Source organism: Meles meles, chromosome 7 (assembly GCF_922984935.1).
Source record: "Meles meles chromosome 7, mMelMel3.1 paternal haplotype, whole genome shotgun sequence".
NCBI classification, from domain to species: domain Eukaryota; kingdom Metazoa; phylum Chordata; class Mammalia; order Carnivora; family Mustelidae; genus Meles; species Meles meles.
The window spans coordinates 59,633,730-59,656,691 of record NC_060072.1 but is presented as its reverse complement, the minus strand read 5'-3'; the positions used below and the strand labels follow the sequence as shown (position 1 = coordinate 59,656,691).

The following is a 22,962-nucleotide window of genomic DNA, read 5'->3' as shown; positions in this document are numbered from 1 at the left end:
TCTATTCACCAAAACCAACATTCCTCTTTTATTAGATGCCTTTTCTTTATCTGTACTGTTGAAAAATACAGATAAAAAGCATCTAGAACTGCAAAATTTCCACTTGCTTCTTCTTTCTCTAAATTCATGGCCACCAGAGTTTTCTTTGAAGTACTTCTATGGGTCTATGGTTATGTGGAAAGAAGCAACTATTGTCAACCATGACCCACCAGGAAGTCAGCACCCAAGTGTGTCCTTGACTTTTCTGAACTTCAGTTCAACTTTATCCCATTGAAGAACCACAAATCCTCTGGTGAATTATCTCAATATTGTTCAACGCAGAATAAAATATTTTCCCTTTATTCTGTACATTGTCTCCTACTACCATGAAGACCTGAGAGCTTGCCTTCCCTCTTAGCATCTTCTCAGGTTAAGAAAAACCAGTTTAAACAATTTTACTTAAAATCACTGAAAATAAATCTGAAGTATGTCAAAATGAGACAGCCTAAGAGATGACAAAGTATTTGAGTGAGTTCGATCATGATTACTAAATAAGTAAAGGTGAATGTTTAAAAGAAAAACTTTCAAAAGGATTGCTGAGATTTGCAGCAACAAGTTTTCTTTCCCTTATTTGTATTCAATACCATAGAATCACGAAGACCGAAAAAAAAAAAAGAAAAAATTAGACTTACATGTACTCCCAGTTATTTGCAGTTCCCAGTCTGTATTTAAAAGTAGACTAAAGAAACATATTTTTACTGCTGCTTTCAATTTTCCTTAATCACTGGTATTTATTTTGCTTTAGTGCTTTGCTCTCTGACTTTCTATGTGAGAGGTGCTTTATATACTCAATTTGCTTGTGAGCTATGAGATGAAAGGAGTCTTAATGGTGAGTTTGAAGACTGTGGGTTTTTATTTCTTTTATTTTTTTACAGTTGATACATATACAATTTCACTCTTAATTATCTATGGCTTATCCTGTCCATGGATCAATAAAGACATATATAAAACATGCCTGTACTAGGTAATTCTTCCAGAAAATTACACAATCAAATAGGCTGGATGGCATTTGTTAAAGTACATTTAGTACTTGGTGTAAAATCTCTTCCTATACGAAGCTATTCAACACTATAATTCTTTTGTTTCTAACTGCCTTTTACAAGATTGAAGTCTTGGAATAATTGTAATTTTCCCTGACCCTCTTTAGAGCGATTTAGTTTACATCACCATGTGGTGTTCTGAGGAGCCACACAATGTCCTCTTGGATTTTCTCAGCAATATTGAACATTTAAAAAAATGTTTCCTACAGATTGAAAGAGCTAAAACACTGCTTGAAGCTCCGGCTTCTCTCAGGTGCGTCAGCCGCAACTCAAGTGTGCAGCTTGCAACAGCACGACAGGATGACCTGAGACTGAGGCTAGGAGCTCTCTCCCGTTGTCGTACAGAACTCTAGCTTTGTGCCTCGCCGGCACTGTGACAAGTTTCTCGTGGTGGATCGTAGTAAACCGGAGTCCTCAGCATGGTCATGTTGGATGTTTGATTACTTTCCTAGGTCAATTTTTGGAAAATGTTTTTTTTTATGTTGTTGTTGGATCACGAGGTTTTTGTGAGATGCCATGTTATTCGTCAATTACTTATTTACTACCCCTATATTGTGGTCCTAGAACCATGTTATGTCCTATGGAGACAAAGAACAAGGTGCTCCTGTCAGGAAGCCTGACAGTTTGTGAGAAGACAAAACTAACAAAAGTGAAATCATTGCAGAATGGATTATCTTAGAAGTTCAGAGATTTTCTATTCAAGAGAATGTTGAATGAAGGAAAAGAGACTTGACATGGAACTTTAGTTAAGTGAGAAAAGATAGAGGGATGGCGGTGCCTGGGTGGCTCAGTTCGTTAAGTATCTGCCTTAGGCTAAGGTTGTGATCTCAGGATCCTGGAATCAAGCCCCGTGGCAGGCTCCCTGCTCATTGGGAAGTCTCCTTCTCTCTCTCTTTCTGTCCCTCCCCCAACTCCTGCACTCTCTCTCTCTTAAATAAATACATAAATAAAATTCTTTTAAAAAAAGTTTTAGAGGTGAAAATGAGCAACCATGTTTATAGGACAGAGAAGGCACAGGGCTAGCTGGGCACATGTCTCCTTTCCAAATATACATCACAAACCTCTCTCCCTTGACTTTTGCTAACCGCAGTCCAGTTCACTTCTAACTCTCCTCCAGACTACAGCAGCTGTGATTAGTCTTACCAGGCCCTGATCATGCATAATCTACATGCATAGACCTGACATGATAATCCTTTCTTTTTTCCATTTAAAAGCACATCATTTCAGCCCCATGATCAATCTCCTTCAAATGGCTTCCCAATATATTAAGAATAAAAACCAAACTCTTTACCATGGACTTCAAGGCCTTGCATGATCTGAATCACACTTAGTTACAGGTCATATCTCCAAATGTTCTGTTCCTCGCTGACCATGCCCCAACTTCCTTGCTCATTTTGTTTCTGGAATCAAGATTGAAGAAAAGTGAAGAACGTGACAACGTTACCTTAGCACCGTACAGCTCCGGTGTGTGTTCTCCATTCAGTCTTTACAAGAAACCTGTCTGGAGGGTATGATCCCTACTTTAAAGATAAAGACCCAGAAATCCAGAAAGCCTAAGACACAGATCATGTGATTATCAGAGTTTTCACTCAAATTCATGTCTTTTTTTTTTAAGATTTTATTTATTTATTTGAGAAAGAGACACACACACACAGAGAGAGAGAGAGCACAAGCAGAGGGGAAGGGCAGAGGGAGAGGGAGAAGTAAGCCAACTGCTCAGCTGGGAGCCAGATGCAGGGCTGGATCTCAGGACCCCAGATCATGACCTGAGCCAAAGGCAGATGCTTAACCGACCAGGTGTCCCAAATTCATGTCTTTTTGAGCACAATTCCAAGAGAAAGAAACAATATTTAGAATTAATAATATATAAAATTTGGCGAGAAGCATGAGTGAAAGGTAATTTCGAATGTTAAAGCTTGTATTAACGAGGAAATGGCGGTGTCATGAACTTGATAATAGGAAAGAAGTATAAAAAAGACACATAGTCAAGTTAGCCTCTTCTTAGAGGCTGCACCAGGACAGAGGGCTCCTAGTCATGGCTTTGCAACAATGCAGCTGTGAGAATTCAGTTGAAACCATAAAGGTCTCCAAGGCTAAAATTTCTTCTCTGAAACAGAGATGCAAAATTTTTGTGATCTTGGGTTAGGGAAAGATTTTCTAGATACAACAATAAAAGCACGATCCTTAAGAGAGAAAAAATAATATTAATAGTCTTTCATCAAAATTAAGAACTTAACGCTCTTCAACAGACACTGCTAAGAAGTGAAAAGACAAGCCACAGACTGAGAGAAAATATTTACTAATCATACATTTGATGAAAGACTTGCATCCAGAATATACAAAGAACTCTTAAAATTCAATAATAAGGGTGCCTGGGTGGCTCAGTGGGTTAAAGCCTCTGCCCTCGGCTCAGGTCATGATCCCAGGATCCTGGGATCGAGCCCCAAATCGGGCTCTCTGCTCAGCAGGGGGCCTGCCTCCCCCTCTCTTTCTGCCTGCCTCTCTGCCTACTTGTGATCTCTGTCTGTCAAATAAATAAATAAAATCTTTTTTAAAAATTTCAATAATAAGAAAATAACCAACCTAGTTTTATTTTAAATGGGCGAAAGTTTTAAACAGCAATCTCACCAAAGAAGATATACAGATGGATAAAAGCACACAAAGAGATGCTCAATATCACTAGTCATTAGGGAAATGCAAAATAAAATCACAATGGGATATGAACACACATCTATTAAAATGGCTAAAATTTAAGACTGATCATATACCAAGTATTGGCCAAGATGTGGAGGTATTAAAACTCTCATACCCAGGTTGTAGTTGATGCAAAATGTTACAATTACTTGAAAACCATTTGGAAATTTCTTAAAATGTTAAAAAGTCATCTACTGTATCATCTAGCCCTTCCATTCCTAGGTTTTTTCCAAACCCTAATTATGTTTTTACATGGCAAAAGTGAAGGGATTTTGCAATGTAATTAAAGTCTCTAGGGGTGCTTTGGTGGCTCAGTCGGTTAAGCATCCAAGTCTTGGTTTTGGCTCAGGTCATGATGTCAGGGTTATAGGATTGAAAACCATGGGTTCCTTGCTCAGCAGGGCATCTGCTTGAGGCTCTTTCTCTCTCCCTCTGCCCCTTCCACCACTTGTGCACACACTCTCTCTCCCTTTCTTGCTCTAAAATAAATAAAACCTTTTTTTTAAAGTCTCTAATAATTTGATTTTTAAGTTAATTAAAGAAGAGATTATCCTAGAATCCTGGATGGGCCTGATCCAAGGTTTGCCCTTTAAACCTTAGTGATAATGTTATGTTCTAAAACTTAAGTGTTATTAGTGTTTACCCAACTGAAAAATTTATCAAAACTCATAAAACTATATATTTAAGCAGATATTTTATTGTATTTAACTTTACCCTAATAATTTTTTTAAATTAATGTTAAGACCCCTCCTCTGCCATTGGACTCTAACAGCATGGACTTAGACCCAATGAAAGGTTGAGAGATACAGATTATTTCCCCAAAATTACAAACCAGACTACTGCTATGGGTACGTAGTTGTAATACTATTCATCAGGAAGAGGTACTGAAAGTTTTATTCAAATGACACTCATTTCTTTGGTTTAATGCATGGTCTGGTTATAACCAAAGTATTCCTCAGTTTACCCATACTTTGAAGAGTGGAATAAATAGGAAGATTCAGCTTTTTAACCATGCAGCCTTTTCCAGATTTATTAGGCATGTTTGATTAAGCGTTGTTTATGGCTTCTCTAGTGCCACAACACATAGTTGAGCAGTTGCTGTAGAGATGGTATGATCCGCAAAACCTCAAATACTTACTATGAAGCCCTTTGCAGAAAAAGTTTGTCTTCAGATAACACATTCTCTCCACATGTGTTCTAAAAAGGAATGAAACAAAGATAACAAAACTGATAAGACTCCATAGCTGATATGTACACACTTATTAAGAAGTCTAATAAACAGGCGCGCCTGACTGGCTCAGTTGGTTAAGTGTCTGCCTTCAGCTCAGGTCATGATCCTGGAATCAAGCCCCATGTCGAGCTCCCTGCTAGTCGGGGAATCTGCTTCTCCATCTCCCTCTGCTCCTCCTGCTGCTCCTTCTCTCTCCTTCTCTCTCTTTTTCTCTCTCTAAAATAAATAAAATCTTTTTTTTTTAAGAAGTCTAAAATAATACTGACAAACTCTAGTTCAGCAAACAGGCCACCACTTCGTAGCTTACATCTATATCAAAGCATTAAAATCAACAATTGTTCTCTGAGGTAACTCAATGGTCTTTTTACTTCTGTCTGTCTGTGTATCACAGGTTCTGCTGGATCATGAACCTGAAAGCAACTGTTGTCTTTCTGGGAATATCTTATATCCAGCACTCAGGGGCTGGGGCCCTGGTTCTACTCATTCCCTTTATGTCTACACTTATGGCTTTGATAACCCTTCATATGATGCACTGTGACTTGATTTATCAGCCAGAAAACTGTAAGTAAATCACATTTCACATTAATTATTTTATTTTGATGGCTTTCTTGATCTACTTGATCTTCTTCATCTTCGATCCCCTGTAACTTCTCTTTCAACTCGCAGGATTTGTAGAGTCTGCCAGTTGCTACACTTGAGAGCAGCAAAGTCTGTAAGAATATCAACAATCTCGGGGCGCCTGGGTGGCTCAGTGGGTTAAGCCTCTGCCTTCGGCTCAGGTCATGATCTCAGGGTCCTGGGATTGAGCCCCACATCGGGCTTCCTGCTCAGCGGGGAGCCTGCTTCCCCCTCTCTCTCTGACTGCCTCTCTGCCTGCTTGTGATCTCTGTCTGTCAAATAGATAAATAAAATCTTTAAAAAAAAAAAAGAATATCAACAATCTCTAACATCTTTTAGGTTTCCCTTGTTCAAATCAGTTTAATAATTGGATGTTTTAAACAAAAACAAAAGTAGGAAAAAAATCCCCTATGCACTCTCTGCTTCAACTATCATCAACTCCACTCACTCTCTCCCCATCCCACCTGGTGATTTTGAAGCAATAATTAAGTATTATAGCATTTCTAAATGAAATGATTCAGTCAGAGAAAGGCAAATAGCCCATGGTCATATCCCTCAGATGTGGAATTTAAGAAAGGAAACAGATAACCAAATGGGAAGGGGGAAAGACAAAAGGAGGGATGAGGACAAACCACAAGAGACTCTTAAAGATAGAGAACAAAGTGAGAGTGGATGGAGGGAGGGGGTGGAGGTCAGGCTAGATGGGTGATGGGTTTTAAGACGGGCTCTTATTGGGTTGAGCACCGGGTGTTGTATGTAAGTGATGAATCACTGAATTCTGTTCCTGAAACCAATATTGCACTTTATGTTAACTAACTAAAATTTAAATTAAAAAAATAAAAAATAAATATTATAGCATTTCATTTGTGTGCAAGTGTGTAAATGACATACTTTAGTATATGTGCTGCCGGAGCGAACACTAAATGTCATTCTTTGAAAAAGACATATTCACAATGTCATTATTACATACACACACACAATGAAAGAGAGTAGCTGCTCACTGTTAAAATTTGTTTCCATTTTTGAAATTTGTGTATTTTGTTTACTTCAAATCAAATCCAAATAGGTCCATACATTCCGAATGGCAGAAATGCCCCTTACATCATCTATTTTCCTCTTTCATTTCTGTCTCTTTTCAATTTTTTTTAAAGAAATCTGAACATTCCACAGAACATTTCTCATAGTCTGGATTTCATGGATTACATCCACATGTGGTCATGCAAAAGATGTTCCTTTTTCTTAATTCCTTTTAATTGTCTGAAAACCTACATGCTTGATCAGGTTAAAATTTTTTTTAAACAAAATTCCTTCATAGATTGTGTTATGTACTTCAATGAAGAGGAGAGATGTCTGATTATCTGTTTCTATAGTATCAGCACCCACTGATGATTTCTGCCTAAGTCCATACTCCACTGTGGGTTACAAGGCGGTAATAGTCCATATTTATTCCTCCTTTATTAGCTGAAATAATTCTATAAAGAGAAATCTCTCCTCAGTAGGTACAGTTTATATAAGAAAAAGAAAACAAATGTTTAATTCTTTTACTCTATTTTTAGACTTTCAGTATCTTCCAAAGGTAGACCTATTGGATGATTTCTTTAGAAAAACTATTATTATTAATTTATGGACTTAAAATTTTTAATAAGTTTCAATCCACTGCAGTTATCAGTGCTCCGATTGTTCCATATTTGGGCAGCGAGGTTCTCTTCGAGTTGGTGTCTGAGTCCTTCGGACAAGCCTCCGTTGTCTTTTGTGGCTTCCTTGCTTTCTGGTATGCCAGCATATTGCATGGTCATCATTTCTTTCCCTGAACTTGGAATCATCTCCTTCTTCAAAAAAGCGGTGTTTCCTTTCCACGGATGTTGGTAATTAGAGACTATAATTTTGGCTATGGGGATGCTCAATGCTACTTAGTCTATCATGGTTCCTAGACTTTTCTGGACAAAGCTAGAAAATGTTATTATTTTTTTCTTTCTAGAATAACATACATTTTGGATTATACTAATACCTTAGTCAAAACCAGTGCTGAAGGATTTTTCCTTATCCTATCAAACTCAGGTCTTTTTCTCTTATTTCCTAGGCCAAGAATCCCAGTTCTCAATGACAACAATAATCCACACATTTGCTTTTTCTCGAAGACTTAGTAGTCTTAGCCTGACACTGGCGCCCCCAGTATGGTTATTGAAAACAGTTTCAAGATTCTTGCACCTTTTTTTCTCTTTATCTTATAATCCCTAAGAATGTACATCAAAATTATTATGTCCTAAAGTTACTCATAGTTTCTCTCTGTGTGGTTGTGTCAGTAACTTTATGTAAAATTAAATGTATTTATTTCATTTTTCTTTATACTCAGACACATTTTAAAAATTTAATTAAGTCTTGGGAATAGTTTCATGTATCTAAAATTCATGTAGAAAACAAAGTCTATTTATATTCCTATATCCTCTCCTATTCCCTTAGGTGTCCATTTACATATTTTAAAGAATTATCTTTCCATTTTTGTAATAAGGGAAGCTATTAAAATTTTTTATGTGTGTGTATATATGTCTCCATGTATGTATTTACTTCCCTCCTTATATAAGCAAGAGCATATTATTCACTCTTCTCACCTGCTTTTCTCATTTAATGTATCCTAGGGATTGCTTCATAATTGTATTTAAAAATATGCCCCATTCCTTTTTATAGCTGCTTGGTTCTCCATTATGTAATGAACCAGTTTCATACTGATGTTTATTTTACCAGCCTCATATTGATGCACATTCAGGTTGGGTTGTTTTTTTGTTTTTGTTTTTGTTTTTTGTTTTTGCTTTTGCTATGTTAAGTAGTTTCTAATGAATAGCCTGCTGTAATCCTCTCTTTGTAGGATTGTTAAGTGAAAAAGTAATTATACACACAACTTTGCTATATTTCAGCAAATTTCCTTCCATAGTGGTTGTACTGTTGAGTTTCCACCAAAAACGTATGAGAATGCCTGTTTTCTCATAGTCTTTCCAGCAAAGTAATTTTGTCAAACTTTTGGATTTTTGACAACTTGAGGGTGGAAAATGGTATCTTGCAAAAGTTTTAATTGACATTTCTCTTATTATGAGAAAAGTTGAACATCTTTTCATTGTTTAGAACAATTTGTATTTCTTTCAGTGAACTACCTGTTCATACATCTAGTCCATTTTTTTCTATAGGACTGTGGACTTTTTCTTTTGATTTTTAGAAGATTTCTTTATATTGTAGGTGTTAAACTTTTATTTATGATAAAATTTGCAAATATTATTCCCCATTTGTCATAATTCTTTTAACTTTGATTCTTGTGTTTTTCTTCTACACACAAGATTTTTAAGTTTTGGTTTTTTGTTTTTTTTTTTTTTTGATGAGGGGTTATGTTTATAATAAAATGTATCAGTTGACTCCCTAATTGCTTCTAGATTTTGAATTATGTTGGAAAAGTTTTCCTTACTCCCAGAATATAAAGATATTCACTCAAATTTTCTTTCAGTACTCATCAGTACTCATATTCTTTCTTTTTTTTTTATCTTTACATCTCTGACCCATTGGAAATTATATTAAAATAGGTTTTGGGGCACATGAGTAGCTCAGTCAGTTAAGCCTCTAACTCTTGATTTTTGGCTCACATCATGATCTCAAGGTTGTGGGATCAAGTCCCGATCGTGCTCCAAGCTAAGCATGGAGTATGCTTTAGATTCTCTCTCTCTTTCCCTCTGCTCCTCCACCTACTCTCTCTCAAATTAATTAATTAATTAATTAAATCTTTTTTAAAAAATAAAACAAAATAGGTTTTAAGACTGAACTTAATTTTATCTTTTTTCCATGTAACTATCAAGGTATCCAAACTCACTTATTTCAAAATCTGAATTTTCCCCACTAATATGAGATGCCACCTTCATTGCACATAGACAGTTGCATTTCTGGAGTTTCTACTCTGTTCCTTGGTCAGTCTATTAATCTATCTTTTCTAACTCTGATCTTTTCTAACTCTGAAAAATATTTTCCTTTTACTACTACCACTGTTTCTACTACTTCTTTATACAACTACTACCACTAAGAGTGATGTGATGAGCTGTGTTTTTACCAGTTGAGGGTCTTCACCAATTGTTACCTCATTTTCATCCCCCACCTGTGAAGTAGGTAGGAAGGGTACGTTGTATCCTTTTATAGCTCAGTCTCCATATGCTTTGCTCTGCTTCTCTGGCAACTTCAGCATATCATTTATTTATTTTTTTAAAATTTAAATTAGAGTTAGTTAACATACAGTGCAACATTCTCTTTGGGAGTAGAATCTAGTGCTTCATCACTTACATACAACACCCAGTGTGGAGCTCATTTTATTATAGCACATTTGAAAGCATGGAAAATTTCATCCATAGGAACATTTATCTCCATTTCTCAGAACTCTGTGGTCTGTGGATCACAGCTAAGCAGTGCACTTCTTCCTGGCAATCTGCGGAATGCGTTCAATATGCAGAAAGGTATATGAGGGTTAGTCTTTGTCAGCCCCACATAGCAAAAAAGAGAAAACTGTAAAGCATAAAATTTCATGGAAAGACAAGTTTAGTCATTTCTGGAGTGTGTAGTTAGAAAATAATTCTGGGGTTTTGTGAATATAAATTTATAATTTATCTATATAAATTACAAATTTGCTTCCCACTTTCCTATTTGAGAATATATTTATCTGAATAGAGATACAATTCTTCATGTAATACAGACATATATAAACTACTGTTCACCACCAACCTATTGTAGCCCTTATGTTACATATTTAAATAAATCATGAAGTAAACTTTCTTTGGAAATTCATGAGAAAAAATTTCATTAATTGTAATTAAAAGTATAATAGAAAATGTTCTGGAGTCTTTTACTCTACACAATACTCCATAAACTGAATACTTCACAGTTTTCAGTTTTGTTTTGTTTTCTATTTCCAAGTAATAAGATCACCCAACTACGATGAAGTAAAATGCTGTCTTCCCTCTAGCAAAGTATATAATCCTTATTTTGGCTTCTTCCTCTCTGATGACTAAATTGGAAATTCCTCAAAGCTGTAATTCAAAGCCATAGGTGACCTTAAAGAAATGATTTTTTATATGCTACCTTTTATTTTAAGGTAACTTTTCAAATGTGGACCATGCATTCCATTATGTTTAGCTGTCAAGCACGGCCTTCATTTGCATTTCTTCCCACTGCTATAATTTTGAGAACTGGCAGGTGACCAAAGAAGAAAAAACGTGCATCTACCATCTAGAGTGCAATGTAGGCTTTTTTTATTATAATTAAGTAGCATAGATATTCATGATTAGATCAAGGTCAGAGGAGCAGAACGTCAGAGCCAAGGACTTAAAGGTACAAAGAATAGAAAAATTGCTTTCTAAAGTTTTTTTTAATAGTTATAGCTACAATCTTTAAGTTTTGCAATAAAACATTTAAAATAGCTCATCTGTTTTATTTTAAAATGTACACGCCTGGTGTGTTTGCCATGCACATTTAAACTAGAGCTTGAAGTCTCAGTTGCATTTTCATTCCTTTTTTTTTTTCAACTTCCCATTTCTGCTCCTGGTGCAGAAAAGCAATTTGAAAATTATAATGACAATGGATTTTTTTTAAAAAGTGAAGTCTACATGACACCCCAAATTATTTGTACAGAAGGCATGAATTTTCTATTAAGTCTAACGGATTAATCCACGGAGGTGGTGTGATGTTTAGAAGGAGATGTTTTCAACAGGGTATCTCTCCCAACATTCAGGGATAACATCCTGGTTTGATGGGGCATCTGCTGCTCTCCTTGGGCAGACAGATGACGGTACATTTCCTTTTCTTGCCCTCTTGAACTAGCTTATGACTCCCTCCCAGGTCAGCAGATCAATTTAAGATTACTACTTCTCTGCCTTCTTTTCCCTCTGACTTAAAACCCATATAGCACACTGTCCACTCCTTCTCAATCTCCTTGATAGTCCTTCTCTTTTCTCCTCTGATAGTCTTCTAACTGATGCAAAGCCCTAGCATTCATTCCCTGGACTTCATCTCTTCACACCCTCTTTCCTCAAGTAAACTGTAATCCCACTTTTAATATCAACTATATACCAAACACTCAAGTTCATATTGACTTCACCTTGAAACATACATATTCAATTTCTAGTCAACATTTTTTTATGGTAGAAAACTTTTATTTTTCAATTTAAAACAGTTTACCTCCCCCTCTCCCTCTCTCTCTCTCTCTCTCTATAATATATATAAACATATATATATAATATAATATATATATATATTTAACGTTACCTTTCAAAACCTCATTAAAATAAAAATACAAGGACAAAAAAGTGTCAGCTTTCAAAAATGAAAAGAACAGAAAACAGGCTATTAGAAGACAAAAGCTTTTCCTACATTTCTTGGAAACAGGCATGGACATATTAACTTGGTTATCTAATGGTCCTCTCAAACTTAACCTGACCAAAACTCAAGTCCTGATTCACCCAACTGCAAACCAGCCCCTTTCTTGTCTTCTTCATCTCAGTGTCTATCACCAACACCCAGTTTTCTAAGGAAAAAGTAAGTAGTCATCCTCAAACTTCTCCATTTCTTCAAGCTCCCCCTATCATAAAATACTTCTGGTTGTTCAAACACACATGCCTACCTGTCCCACTTCTCTTCACTGCTATCGCTATGTCCAAGTCACCATTACCTCTTGCCCTCTCTCAGCTTCCCCTCTTGTTTTCCAAACCTATTATCCACACTACTACCAGACTTCAAGAGTAACTTTTTAAGTGTATACATCCTACAGTATCTCCCTTCTGCATAAAATTTCTTAATGCTTTCCTGTAACACTGAAAGAAAACTCCAAGCTCCTTACTTCAGCCTGTGAAGTCGGATCCCTGACCAACTCTGGGACCTCACCTCTTTCCAATCTTCTAACTGAGGTACTGCCTCAAATTGACCTTTAGGGATACTGAACCACTCTCAGATTCTTTTTTTTTTTTAAGATTTTTATTTTATTTTATTTTATTTGAAAGAGAGACAGAGACAGGGGTTATAAGCAGGGGAAGGGGCAGAGGGAGAGAGACCAACGGATTCCCCAACTGAGCAACGAGCCTGATCCGGGGCTCCATCCCAGGACCCTGAGATCATGACCTGAGCTGAAGTCAGATGCTTAACAAACTGAACCAACCAGGTGCCCCTCAGCTTATTTCTATCTTATGACATATCTGGCATATGCTTCCTCCATGTCTTTTGCCTACTTCCCGTCATTCGAGCCACAGTTCAAATTTCAACTCTTTCTGCTGTCTCTATACTCTATCCTATAATGGATGTCTGTCTTAGAAATCCATTTTGCTTTCATCTTTGAGCATGCTTTATATTTTTCTGCTAAAAGTGTCTCCCCAACCAGAAGGAAAACTCAGAAATTTGTGGGTCTTGTTCACTATTATTATTCTCAGACTCCAAAAAACTTTTGGCATATAGTAGGAACTTAGTATGTTGAATGAATGAATGATTGCGTATTCACAATTGTTTGGAATCAATTATGCACCCTCCCTGTCCTAGCTAAAATTTTAGACCTCATTCATGCTCAGTCATTCTTGTTCTTAACCATCATTTTTGTTGTTTCATATCACCCTATCAGATATAACTTTACTTGTTTAAATAAAATTCATTTTTCAAAATGTGTATTTAGTTGAAGCCAGTGCTACTCAAAGCCTTATCCATGGAGCACTGCTGATCAATGAACTGTTTGTTATTGGTATGCAACAAAATAAATACAGACATTGAGAGAAAACATGTAGAAACATACTGAAAGTTAGATTCTTTGTCTGTTGAATCTAATAAAAATATCAGGACTTATATTTTATATGTCTTTGTTTTATTTTATTTTTTAGGTATTATGTTTTATGGTTATTTTAAAAATGTATTGACCCTAATGGTTCAGACTTTCTTTTTTAAATTTTTTTAACACAGCTAGTTTAAGAAGCAATAATCCAAGCTATTCCTCTTTAGAAATAATATGATAAAGATATTTAAATATTTATTAAGGTTGCAGGTATCAATTTACCATGCATTAAGAGCAGATGACAATTCATCTTGCAACAAATGGTGATTCACTCAAACAAACAGAATGATGGGTTCAAAACATGTAGTCAATATAAGCACCTGAATTTAAAGAAAGAGAGGGAAAATTGGGGAGAATATCTTTGGAAATAGTCTTTCATCCTATGAATAGTCATCATTTCATCATAAAGCCTATTTGAAAGCATAGAGTAAATTGGATTAATGCCAGTAATAACCCTTCCATCTACACAGCACTGTTTTGCAAAAGTTGAGCAGAGAACAGACTGATGAGCAACAGAAACAAGTTCATAAAGAAATGTCAGGAAGTTAAGCCTCCTAGCCCAGACCTGTTCAAATTCAGTTTCCAGACTGTTCATCAAGGCATTCTCAGTTCTCATTTTACTAAAGTCTTAAGTAAACTAATTGAAATAGCTAGGAAAGTCTCATAATAGAGCAGTTCTTCCTGCAATAATAAAAAAATTTCTCTCTTCTTTCCTAAGAAACACAACCACTCACAGGGGCTTCTTTTCCCTTGGTGGTCTTAGTCCCTGGGCTTTCCTCTGTGTTCTGGCAATAGTGACTAAGAAGAGGCAATAGTGACCACAGGTATGAGCCCATAGGAGATGCAATTATTTCAACATACTTCCACTTGACCTCAACATGCTTCACAGAGGCCACCAAAGAGCCACTGCTATAATCATTCTTGGTCACTACCAATTTGGGCTGGATTTGATTCAGTGACTTAGAGGTGAAAGGTTCCATATTCAATTACCAGGCCCCCAGCTTCTTCAATTAATCAAAGCCTGACATAATAGGTCTATTACAACTCTTAAAAGAGATCAAATCAATATAATCACTCTATAACCATAAAAAGAAATATTAATAAATATTCTTTATTTAAATATAAAAACCAATACTTGACCACATTTATATGAATTTGTTAGAATATATTTCACGTAGAATTTTATTATGGGAAATTTGAACATAAGCAAAATGACCATCAAACTACACTTCTAATTTCTATAGCGGCCTTCCTTGGAGAAACTCAAACATTTTTACATTTATTATACCATTTATCCTGCAACCATGGCTTGGTGTCTATGTAATTTGCAGAAGGATTTCTTTGGTCAAAAGAGTACTATGCGGGGTGCCTGGGTGGCTCAGTGGGTTAAAGCCTCTGCCTTCAGCTCAGGTCATGATCCCAGGGTCCTGGGATTGAGCCCCGCATCGGGTTCTCTCCTCGGCAGGGAGCCTGCCTCCCCTCTCTCTGTGCCTGCCTCTGCCTACTTGTGATTTCTGTCTGTCAAATAAATAAAATCTTTAAAAATATATATTTTTAAAAAAAGAGTACTATGAAAAATTGTAACAATTATGATGGCACAGCTGAACTGCTAACTCAAAGTGGGGGAAGGGTCCCTTATCTGTCATTGTATTAGGAAGTCCTAATAGAGTCAAAGAAAAGGTGGAATCTGAAAGATCATGAAAGAAGCAACAGTGAGGTTGCAAATCACAAGCAGTAAGTGACTGTTAATGTCTGAGGCAATAAAATGCTTTGGATGCTGAAGTGACAGCCATATAAACCCAGAGGAAACTACTGGAAAAGTCAAAAGCCAGCTAATCCAATCTGAACTTTTAGTGACGCTATCAACATGTATAAAGTCATTTGAAGAGTTCAAAGTTTAACCTTACATCTGAAATTCAAAGATGATGTCAAAGAAGAGAATACATTTCGCTTCATCTCCATGTCAAAATAAGAAACCACCCTCCACCTGACAAGTGAGGATTATTGATATAACCATTTATATTAAGAACTAGTACTAGTCCTTTGTGTTAAGACTGTAAAAGAAAGTTCTGGTTGTCTTACTCATTAATGAGTTAGACTTCTAAGAGATTGTGGGATTTCTTACTTTGGTGTTTTATTTTGTCACCTTTCTTCCTTTTTTAATATGTTCCCATTGATCTTACCTTTTTCATTTTTTACATTAGCTGTCAGGCACTACCTTGGGCTGTTCACCAGGATGCCAGAACCCTTGTCAGAAGCATGTTCCTTTGAATTCAACCCCTTGGGTGCTAAAACCTTCTCAGTCACTTTACTGCCCTTCATCCTTGCAATTGTCATCTTTCTGATGGACGTCTTGGAAAATTGAAGAACAATTCCTTTATTAATACACAATATCTCAAATTACTTGCAGGTTGCTCCCTCCTGACAACTTTTGGGGTGTTTATTAATGCACTGAAAATATGCTGTCTGCGCTATTGCTGTCTTGCTGGAGATGTGACAAGCTGGTTAGACCATGCCAAGAAAAAAAATGGTGGTTGCTACAGTGAGCTCCATGTGGAAGATACAAAATTTTTCTTCACCCTTCTCCCTCTCTTCATTTTTCAGCTCCTTTACAGAATATGCATTATGCAGGTAAGGAAGGTAATGAGTACTATCCCACAATAGTAAAGTGATTGTATGTGAACCTTATAAGTTAAATAAGAAAAATAAGTTAAATAAGAAAAAAAAATTTTCACTCCATCAAACTCTTCTCATACACTTTGTCAGGGAGTTATCCTATAAATGCTTCTCAACATTACAGTCTCTAATTTCAAGAAACAAGAGGGGTCAGGCAGAGAGAGGCATACCTGAGGAGAACCTAGTATGTTGTTTCTCTTATAAAACTGGAAATGTCTTTCAGAAGATGCAGATGATATTTCAGAGTGAATAGTCACAAGGCATTAGAGCAATGCACGAAAATACGCAATCTGTGGGCAATTACCCAACCTTTTCTTCCTCCTTCATTAAACCTTTAAAATCTAGTACTAACACGTAGCTAACTTGACTGATTTAAGTACCACCTCCCCTGTACTCAAGTATATGTTCTAATGAGCAAGAGATTATTTCCCCACCCACCCTTAGTTCCTTGGTGAATCCGTCCCTGTGCTGTGGAGAAATTAGAGGGAAAACATCAAGTCCAAAGTACCTTTTAAAACATATGTGATTAAAGAACAATTTTAATATGATAATGGTCAAAGACAAACTTACAAAGAAATACAAGTGACTATAAGGACTTTGAAGAAATTCAGGACTATATTTGCTGCTAACTTGGAAATTAGATGGATAATGAGTGAGTTAGATTTGTAAATCTCAGAGCAGTAGAGCTGAAAAAGAAACTTCAAGATTAATTTACTCAACTACTTCATTTGTTGAAGAGGAAACTGAGGCTCAGAAAATTTAAGTGATTCTGGAAGGATAGCTAAATCATACCGGCAAATCTACCTGCTGACTCTTAGGATAATGCTTGCTCTAATTGACCAGGGGTCAGCAAATTACTGCCTGCAGGCCAAATCCAGCTTGCTGGTTTTTTGTTTTGTTTTGTTTTGTTTGCATTTCCTGCCAGATAAAAAAGTTTTAAAATTTTTATATGCTTGAAAAAAATCAAAAGAAAAAATATTTTATGACATACGAAAATCATATCAAATTCAAAATTTAGGACCAATAGATAAAGTTTTATTGGAACATAGCCATTCTGGTTTATTTGTCATACTATGTTTCCTGGTGCATGAAAACAGCAGGCTTGAGTGTTTGCAATAGAATCAGTATGTGGAAATATTTTCTATCTGGCCCTCTGCAAAAAAGTTTGCCAAGAACCCTTGCTATAAACGTCGCACAAAAGCCAGGTTAATCTAGCAGATCCAACCTCTTTCTTGACTGCACTATAGCAGCCAGCACAAAAACACAAAAATATTACCTGTGTATATAATCTTTAATGTCATAAAGAACATCTTAAAAGGGCAAAATTAATAGTAAGTATAAAATTACTAAGTAGTCCATAGCTAGCCTCGAACCTTCTGTGAAAATAGCACAAATTCCTGACTCTTTATTTTCGTAAGGCAGGGACACTTACTATTTCTTTTGACTAAATTGCTCTTCTGAAAACTGTCATAAATTTTTAAATTTGACATAAATTACAATAAATGTCAATAAACTGAATTTTAACTGTCTCACCAACTCTAGATGCTCAGGTATTGCAAAGAACAAAAACTGTTATTCGTTGATCACGTATATGGTCATAACACTTAAAGATGACTTCACAGTATCTAATTTAATCCCCACAGCAAGCTTACAGTGGCTGTTATTCTGATCCTAAATCTGTGGCTCAGAGACATGCAGTAACCTGTAATTTGCTTGCAGTCACCCACTAATATATGGCATCCCAATTCAGTGCTGATATGAACACCCAGGGTTTACTGCCCACAATGTCTCTCTTGCAACTGGGTTAAAAATCCCTGATAACAGACCTATAGGCTCCAAAATTATACACAGTAATGTTATACCAGAAAATTCCCCACCCCACCCCCAAGAAAGTTTAGAATGTACTTCTCAAGAGAGGCAGAGGAAACTTCCAATGGGATAGGCTGAAAGTAGATTTTTACCTTCAGATGAAATACTCACCAGCATAAAAGCGATCAAAGTACCAAGAATAAAACATCCTTGAATTCCGTATTTTAAATTTAGTAGCCTTTATTGACCTTCAGTTCCAAGACATACATTTAAAATATGTTGATATTAAGGCTGATGATGTTGCCATTTGACATTACTGGCCACTCAAAGGTGAAAATGAATCTCTATTGACAGCAATTATTTCTGAATACTCAGAGGCTTGTATGAAATAAAAGTATTTAAAATTTTAAAAGGGGATGATTTCAGAACTTGAGGCAGAAGCAGAAATGATTTCAAGCTTTCAAGACACTGGAGTCTTTTCTTAGATTAGGCAATATATTAATATTGCTTCACTAAAGATTAATAGTACATTCGCCACATTATTAAGTTAACAGGTTTCTGTGTCTGTGATTCATGCCGATAATAACTTTATTCCTATTAACAATAATTCTCATTTGAAATCAGTAACAGAAACTTCCAAGTTATGCTGGGAGCCTTTCCGTCTTCGAGCAGATCTGCTGCTAACACTCTTTTTTACAAGCATCACTCATTTTCCTCTGATTGGGGGTTATATGCTTAATAATTTTATTGAATCAGGGCAGAACGAGCTAATGTTCCCTTCAGTCTTGCCATCTGCCCCCAGCAAAGCAATCCTTGTTTGTAATCCTAAAGGTCACATTGAAGACTGGAAGATGAATTACTACCAGGACACATTTTAGACAGATAGAAAGAATGTCTGTGAAAATGTGGTCCTATGCCTGGGTTTAGGTAGTTAACATAGCAAGAGGCTCATTTTATAAGCGATGGGCTCATTAACTGCTGTGCTTATGACTCAGACTCTTCTTATGCCCTCTCCAATTGTACGACTGATAACAGAGGAGTCGGTGAAAAGACTCGAACAAGAAGTGATCATCTGGAATTTTGAGCTGGGCAGCTTTCCCAGTATGGCGATAAGGCACAAATCCTATTGTAGTTCACGCACAGCAAGAAAAAAATGGTTTGGTGAATCCATCCCTTACGGACAAGGCTCAGGTTGACTTAGCTGTTTTGTGCTCTGCTGGGAATTAGAGAAGTACTAGGCTCTGTGACTGATAATCACGAGTGACTGCAACCACGTCCACAAATAGAAAAGCAAGTCGGCGCCCTCTTCCTTGTGACCCTGTGCTTTTTAACAAGAGGTTTGGGATACTTGAAGAGTCTCCAAGTTCAGGTTATGCTTTTCGTTAGGATTAGGGCTATTTTAAAAATGAAGAAATTCTGACACTACACTGAGGATTTGGGATGTAGTAGAGGCCTTCTTTGTTTGGGCTTTTTGGTTTTGGGGGGATTGTGTTTGTTTTTCATTTCTTATCTGTTAGTTTATTATGCAAACCTTTTGCATACAGCTTCCTTTGTGATCCACTAATGTGACACGCTGAGTTTAAAATGAGAGTGTAAACACAAGTATATTTGTTTCTCTTTTTTCGTGTTACTTGGCTCATTTTAGAGGTGAAGCCCATCCAAGGAGCCAATAAAGACAGCCTCTGACAAGTATCGTGTTTCTACCCTGGGCTCCTCTTCTTAGTAAAAATCATTCCTATCTATTTTGCCACCACAGTAGATGCCATACGAAGGATTTTTTTCTTGCCCCCCATTTTTTTTCATCAGGGTAAAAACAAACATCCTTGATACCTTCTACTGGTTTTTAACTTATTGTTTCAGGAAAAAGTCTATTTGCTTATGCACAAAGCTAAGTTTTATTTTCAGTAAGTTATTAGACTTCTTAGGTGTCAACCTAAGCACAGAATTAGGGCCACCTTTACTTTCCATAGGAAGATTAAGAAGTTAGGTTGACAAAAGATTCCTCCATAAAGAGTCAGTAGTATTGTCGATAGGCTCAACAGAGACAATACTGCCCTGTGTCAGCTCATAATTGGGACATGGACATCAGAGGAACATCCTGCTCATCTGTCCCAGACAGAGCACTTGCAAAGGGCAAGGCATCTCCTGCAAGATGCTTTCTCCGGAGTTAAACCACTCTCTTAATGCCTGGCTGCTTTCCCCCCTCAAATACAGATTCCTTCAGGCTATTATGTGCAGACCATGAATTCCAACAGAAATTTGGATGGATTTATTCTGCCAGTTGCAGTAATGAATGTCGTCAGCACCCTACCATTATTAATTCTGGCGCCTTGTATGGAGTATTTGAGCACCTTCCTCTTTCCCTCGAAGAGAGATGGATCATTTCTGTGGCCATGCATTAGTAAGTACAACTTAGCATCTCAAGTGAACTGTTTGCAACTTTTTGCAATAAAAAAACACTCCGTAAGATCTAAGCTAGCTATATGTTCTGGAGTAGAGACCCATTTTGACAAGTTGGGAAGAAAATGAATTTGAGAGGAATAACATCCAGCTCCTCGAGTCTTGACGCAGACATGAGTGACCCATTTTCTTCCCATCCTTTCATGCTTCCTCAGAGGACGCAGCTGATATAAAGACCCAGTGAAATTTCCCTGTACTACTAAATGGACTATCTTTCCTCAAGGGAAACGGTCCTTACTCCCACGTCAATGCTGAATATGTTCTTGAAAATTAACACAGGTTGGGGCACCTGGGTGGCTTGGTTGGTTAAGCATCTCCCTCTGGCTCAGGTCATGATCCCAGGGTCCTGGGATTGAGCCCCGTGTCAGGCTCCCTGCCCAACCAGGAGTCTGCTGCTCTCTCTGCCCCTCACCACCACTGTGCTCATGCTCTCTCTCTGTCTAAAATAAATAAAATCTTTAAAAAAAAAAATTAACATACTCCCCAAATAATGCCTGACTATACTTGCGAGGGATTAACTTCTGAACCAGTAGCAGATTTACTAAAAATTAGTACTGTGATTTAGAGTTTCTATATTATACTTATTCATACAGTAAGGTACATAGCAATAATTTTCAAGCATTTTTTTCCAGCTTTATTGATCTTCCAGCTTAATTAATGCTTAACATTGTGGAAATCTGAGGTGTACGATGTGACAATTTGATACAAGTATACATTGCAAAGTGTCACCACATTAAGGTTGGTTAGCACATCCTCAACCTCACGTAATTGGGGCTTTCTTGTTATGGTGAGAACACTAAAACTCTACTTTCTTTGTTGAAAGGGGGGAAAATTAGGTCACCTTACTCAGAACACAAGCAATAGACCATAAAATAAAATTTCTCCAGTTGCAATGGCAGGGAAGGAGTTGAAGCCCATTCTGACTACACTCTGCCTCAGCCTGGCAGAGATCCCTCAGACACTGCCATAGACCAGGGGACAAGTACTGGTACAGACAGGTTCAACCCAATAATCAGAGATCTGGGCCTCAGCCTCTGCTCTGCCACTGAGCTCCTGCTGCATGACCTTGAAAATCTACCTAACCTTCCTCATCTTCTAGTTCACTTATTTCGTTCACTGAGGGGCATACCCTCAATCAATTTGGGGTCCCTCTGTTCTGGAAGACTTTCAAGAGCATGCTGGATGAGGTCAGTGCCTGGAACATGGTCCAGACACATGGTGAAAGCTCTATTATATTAACTAGTATTGAGCCATCATGTGTAGGACACAGATCTAACTGGTAAGCATAAACAGAAAGCAAAGGGAATTTAAAACACTTGAGAAATATTGTATAATGATAAACTAATGTCTTATGGCCTGAGTGAGAAATAACTCTGTTGAAATAAGGTCAGGCATCTAGAAGATTCTCTCCTCTTGGTTAACCTGTTCTTATTCTTAATTCCTCCTTTTCAGAGATGAGTAGAGACCATACAGCCTTTTTATTATATTATAGTTTATGTTATTATAGTTTTTTGGTTGTTTCTCTGTAGAAGTTATTTTTAGGGAGCATGCTTCTTGTTATTTACCAAAGCCATCAACAAGATCACCTCAGGTCACCTAGCAGGGTAGATCTTCTGTTTTTGGAAAGAACTCAAAGTGACTAAACTTACCTCAGTGCATTTTGTTATCTCCAGTGATAGACACCTTTAGCAAATAACCTTTTTTTTTTTTAAGATTTTCTTTATTTATTTATTTTAGAGAGAGAGAGAGAGATCACAAGTAGGTAGAGAGGCAGGCAGAGAGAGAGGAGGAAGCAGGCTCCCTGCTGAGCAGAGAGCCTGATGTGGGGCTAGATCCCAGGACCCTGAGATCATGGCCCAAGCCGAAGGCAGAGGCTTAACCCACTGAGCCACCCAGGCGTCCCAGCAAATAACCTTTTTTGATTGAGTTCTTAAGCCGCTTACCCCAACATTATTTATTGTAATTGGTTTAGGTAAACTGTAAATCTTACTAGGTTTTGACTTAAGGATTTTAAGTCTTAAAAAGTGCTTTTTGGTCTGCCAATGTAGAAATTCTAAAACCAGTATTTAGTGAATGCCCAACACTTGGTATAAACAAAAAGCAAGGCATAGTACATGCCCTCAGCAAGTACACTATTTTTTTTTTAAAGATTTTATTTATTTATTTATTTATTTGAGAGAAAGAGAGAGAGCATGCATGTGCAGAGGGGCAGAGAGAGAAGGAGAGAATCTTATCCAGGCTCTGTGCTGAGTGTGGAGCCTGATGCAGGGCTCAATCTCATGACCCTGAGACCATAACCTGAGCTGAAACCCAGAATTGAAGCTTAACTAACTGAGCCACCCAAGCGCCCCCAGCAAGAACACTATTAATACATAATGAATGCAGGACAAAATGGGGGGTAACTGATAATGCAAAATGCCAAAACTTCAGCAGTCTTGTACAATATAATGGAAATCCAATGTGGGCTCCCAAATTATGCTAAATTACTAATTTTTTTAAAAAAATTGGTCCATTTTAGGAAAATATGCTATAGAGAGTGACTGAAAGTACTACATTAGAAGTCTTCC

The 22,962-nt window shown here is 37.0% G+C and overlaps 1 protein-coding gene across 1 annotated transcript in view; it reads left to right on the top strand.

Annotated features, from left to right (window-relative positions):
• SLC15A5 (solute carrier family 15 member 5) overlaps positions 1-22,962 on the top strand; it is a 78,405-nt gene that overhangs the window by 10,571 nt on the left and 44,872 nt on the right. Inside the window, exons 3-5 of the mRNA XM_046011956.1 lie at positions 5,396-5,565; positions 15,861-16,081; positions 20,150-20,336. Coding sequence (XP_045867912.1) covers positions 5,396-5,565; positions 15,861-16,081; positions 20,150-20,336 — 578 coding nt within the window. The remainder of the gene's footprint in view (positions 1-5,395; positions 5,566-15,860; positions 16,082-20,149; positions 20,337-22,962) is intronic.